Raw genomic sequence first — 3,799 nt, forward strand, 5'->3', positions numbered from 1 at the left:
GTTTCTATTTCATTCTGCTTGATCATGTGCTTATTGCTCCATATGCTTTTCAAGTTTTCTGCATACAATGATAATATTTTGTTGTTGTGTTTCAGGAGTTACTTGTTCATATGTTTCAAGAGCTTATCAGAATCTAGAATTAGGTGTGAGTGAGTTTTGCCTGTGTTCCCAAACTCACGTTTAAGTCTAGAGTCTGTTTTAGGGTTTTGTCACGGAATAGCCAAAGGGGGAGATTGTAAAGTTGTGATTTACAACTATGTGTTTTGTTGGCTTTTATTCCGTGCCAAATTTGATTGTAATTACTATCAATTGTTTATACCCTGTATTTGTTGTGGGAATTGTTGTAAGGGGTGTGTGATAGAGAGTGTGTGAAGACTCAAGCAATTTGGAAGCTGATGGAATCTCGCGGGTATCTCGCGACTAAGCTTCCCGCGAAGTGAAGCATGTGCCCTGCACATGCTGGAATGCGAAGAGTCATGACAGATGGAGACAGCTGTCTCTCGCGAGTATCTCGCGGGTAAGGCCTTCCCGCGAGACATCCTCGAGACATGCTGTTCTGCCAGCCTGTATTGACTGACTCACACATTTTGCACCTATCCTATATAAACCCCCATTACCCACAAATGTTGAGGAATGCTTCAGAGAGAAAACCCTAGCCAAACACATTTGTAATTAGAGATTGTCATCCCCACCTTTCTCTATACACTTGCTTGTGGTATCTCCTCAACCCTTCCCTCTCCATTTCCACACCATTGAGAGGTTGATAGCCCAAACACTTACCACACCCTTTGAGAGTGTTGAGTGACGTTTTGGTGCTGCTGGGAAGCATTGGAAGAAGCCTGGAATGGCAGATGCAACATGGAGCTTGTTGCGGGATCTGGAGAACTAAGACAAGACACGGTTCCGAGAAACCTTGTTGGAGTAGGAGCTTGGAGGGCTTAGGTACATCGGGTAGATTAGGCTTGGAGGGTCTCTTGCTTACTCATGTATCCCAACTGATTGTCTAGTGGATCGATTTCCGCTTGGAGGGCGACGGAGAGGTTTTTCGCCGAGTTCTTCGGTTTCCTCTTTGAGAATACGTCTCGGTGTTTTCTGTGTTTGCATCCTTCTTCCCTACTCTTGTTTAATTTCATTATTATTGCTGTGTTGCTTTAATTATGAATTAGAGTAGTTTCTTGTTTATACGCTTGTGTTTACACTATTCCGCACTTGTATTAAGTTAGTGTAAAATCAACCAAGCTGTAATTTTAATTTGGGGGTCTAAACAGCTCTTGTGTTTTTCAACACGTTTTCGAGCTTTCAAACAACAAAGGCTTAGTCCCAAAAATTTGGAATTGGACATGACGTGATTGTTCAGAGAAATTGTATGAGTCCTTATCATTGACCAGACAACAATTGGGGCTTGAAATCGATTGTGCCAAGTCATGGATAAGATCATGCATGTTGAATATCTCCTTGACTTCAAGGGGGAATGGGCAGACTAACAACGTAAAGGCCAAGTATATAGTAAGTTAAGCAAAGTTGTGAAGAATTAAGAAAAATAGCATTTCGAGTTTTAGAAACTCGAGATCCATTTTAAAACTCGAGTCTTAAAGACTCGCTTCGCGAGTGTTGTTGGACTGAAAATGCCACATGGATCTCAAGTTTTTGAAAATCGAGTTCCATGCAAAAAAAAAAATTATTTTGATCACCCCTATAGTGGCGTTTTTGAGTCCTATGGTGACGTTTTAAAGCCATATAGCGGCGTTTTCATGCAAAAATTTTTATAAGTGTTCAATACCAGGTTCGGGGAGACCTATAGTGGCGTTTTTAAGCCCTATAGTGACATTTTTAAGACCTATAGCGGCGTTTTCTTGCAAAAAATTTTATAACTCCATTTTTAAGCCCTATAGTGACGTTTTTAAGCTCTATAGCGGCGTTTATGGAACTCGAGTCTTTAAAACTCGATTTCCACGTGGATTTTTTTCCACATCACACTTATCCGCTTACAAATCGAGGCTTAAAAACTCGATTTTTATCTTGGAACTCGAGTTTTAGACACTCGAGATGCTAATTTCCTACATTCTTTAAAAACGTGACACTTAACTAAATTTTTTAATATTTTTTGTTATTTACAAAAAAAATTCTGACTTCAATGACCGAAACTTGAAAGAAAGACCTTATTAAGAGCTCATCAAAATATGCAATTCCAGTCTCCTCCTCCGTCCCTCGTCGTTGAGCTTGTATAAACCTTTGCGAAATCCAAAGCTTGACCAACTCTTCCTTGTGGAAAGTGTAGGCCTTTGGAAACAAGGAGCAGTAAGAAAAACAGCGCTTTAGATGAGAAGGTAGATGGTCATAGCTCAATTTCAAAATAGCCAAAATTTTGGGCTTGTCATTTCCAGAGTTCTGGTCCTCTATCTCCCATATTTCACTGCTTTGAATTTGCCGCCATTTGTTTACATCATCAACGCAACCACGCAAGAGACCTCCCATTGCCTTGACTGCCAATGGGAGACCTTTGCACTTCCTGACGATTTCTCTACCAATGTCTTCCAAAACTTTCAGCCTTTGGCTAGACAAACTGTCACCCTTAAATGCAATTTTTGCAAACAAGGACCAGCATTCCTCTTCAGGCAGATAGCTCAAAAGATGGGGAGGTTGTGTGCCTATGATATCCTTAACCTTGGTAATCCGACTAGTGACCAAGACTCTGCTTCCCTTTGCCCCTTGTTTCAAGAGATCCCTTAGGGGCTCCCATTTTAGGTAATCCTCAGTCCAAACATCATCTAGAACAAGTAAGAAACGTTGTCCAACCAAGTATTCCAGAAGCCGGGACTGTAGGTGGCTTGTGGAGTTGTCATCCAATTTCATCTTGGAATGAAATTGTATCGTTTCTTTGAGAATCCTGGTCAGGTCAAATTGGCTTGTGACACAGACCCACATTTTGGATTCGAAATGGCCAGATACCCTGTTGTCGTTGAAGACAAGCTGAGCAATAGTTGTTTTACCCAAGCCCCCCATACCTATGATGGGAATCACGGAAACATCTCCTTCCTTATCGAATTCATTCGATAGCAGCATATGTGTTATCCTTTCTTTATCATCCTCCCTGCCAACAACATCTGACTTGTCTACAAAATAGCCTGTGTAGCTCGGGCTCACAGTCTCTCCGCCATTAACCTTGATGTCGAGATGGAAATCTTCTTTTTGTTGGGCAATCCTATCGAATCTTTCTGAAAGCTTTTTGATTTTCTGAGCTGCATCACGTTTATAGGATGTTTTGCTTTTACTCGGAAGAGACTTGAATATACGTTCCTTCTGCTTTTGTTTCCAAAGATAAGCTTTTGTTGCAAAAGTATCCAATATGTCTTCAGCATCAGAAGCTGCCTCCTGGAGCTTTCCGAGCCAATCTTTCAGACGTGGATCATTCACTTGCTTGTTCTCCGCATCTTCAACCACAGCTTGGATACTAGTGAGCCGACTTTTGAGGTTCTCTATATCTTCCTTGACGCCATGGACCAGAGAATACTCCTCCTTGATCAAGGAGGTAGTAGTATTAATGACGAAATCTAGAATAGGTTTTATTACAAATGAAGTAGGATCAGCCATATATGGTTTGTTGATATGATAGCTCAAAGGAAGAAGAAGAAGAAGAAGAAGAAGAAGAAAATGCAAATATTTCTATTGGGTCAGTAAGCCTGAGGATTAAAGGGTAAGCTTCTGTTCATTTGTTGTGTAAGGGAACCAAACAATCAGAGGATGAATATATATTTCTATAGTCTCTCTAGAAGATTGACTAAACGGAAGAGAGACTTGG

The 3,799-nt window shown here is 40.8% G+C and overlaps 1 protein-coding gene across 1 annotated transcript; it reads right to left on the reverse strand.

The window, feature by feature from the left end:
• Positions 1-2,094: 2,094 nt before the first annotated feature.
• LOC111996553 (putative disease resistance protein RGA3) lies at positions 2,095-3,591 on the reverse strand. The gene has a single exon (XM_065770694.1). It carries the CDS (start codon positions 3,589-3,591, stop codon positions 2,095-2,097), a length of 1,497 nt encoding a protein of 498 aa, XP_065626766.1.
• Positions 3,592-3,799: the final 208 nt, after the last annotated feature.

Source organism: Quercus suber, unplaced genomic scaffold, assembly GCF_002906115.3.
Source record: "Quercus suber isolate HL8 unplaced genomic scaffold, Cork oak 2.0 scaffold_34, whole genome shotgun sequence".
NCBI classification, from domain to species: domain Eukaryota; kingdom Viridiplantae; phylum Streptophyta; class Magnoliopsida; order Fagales; family Fagaceae; genus Quercus; species Quercus suber.

Excerpts from the sequence above, each read along its gene's own strand:
- LOC111996553 (XM_065770694.1), bottom strand. The coding sequence starts at position 3,591 with ATGGCTGATCCTACTTCATTTGTAATAAAACCTATTCTAGATTTCGTC.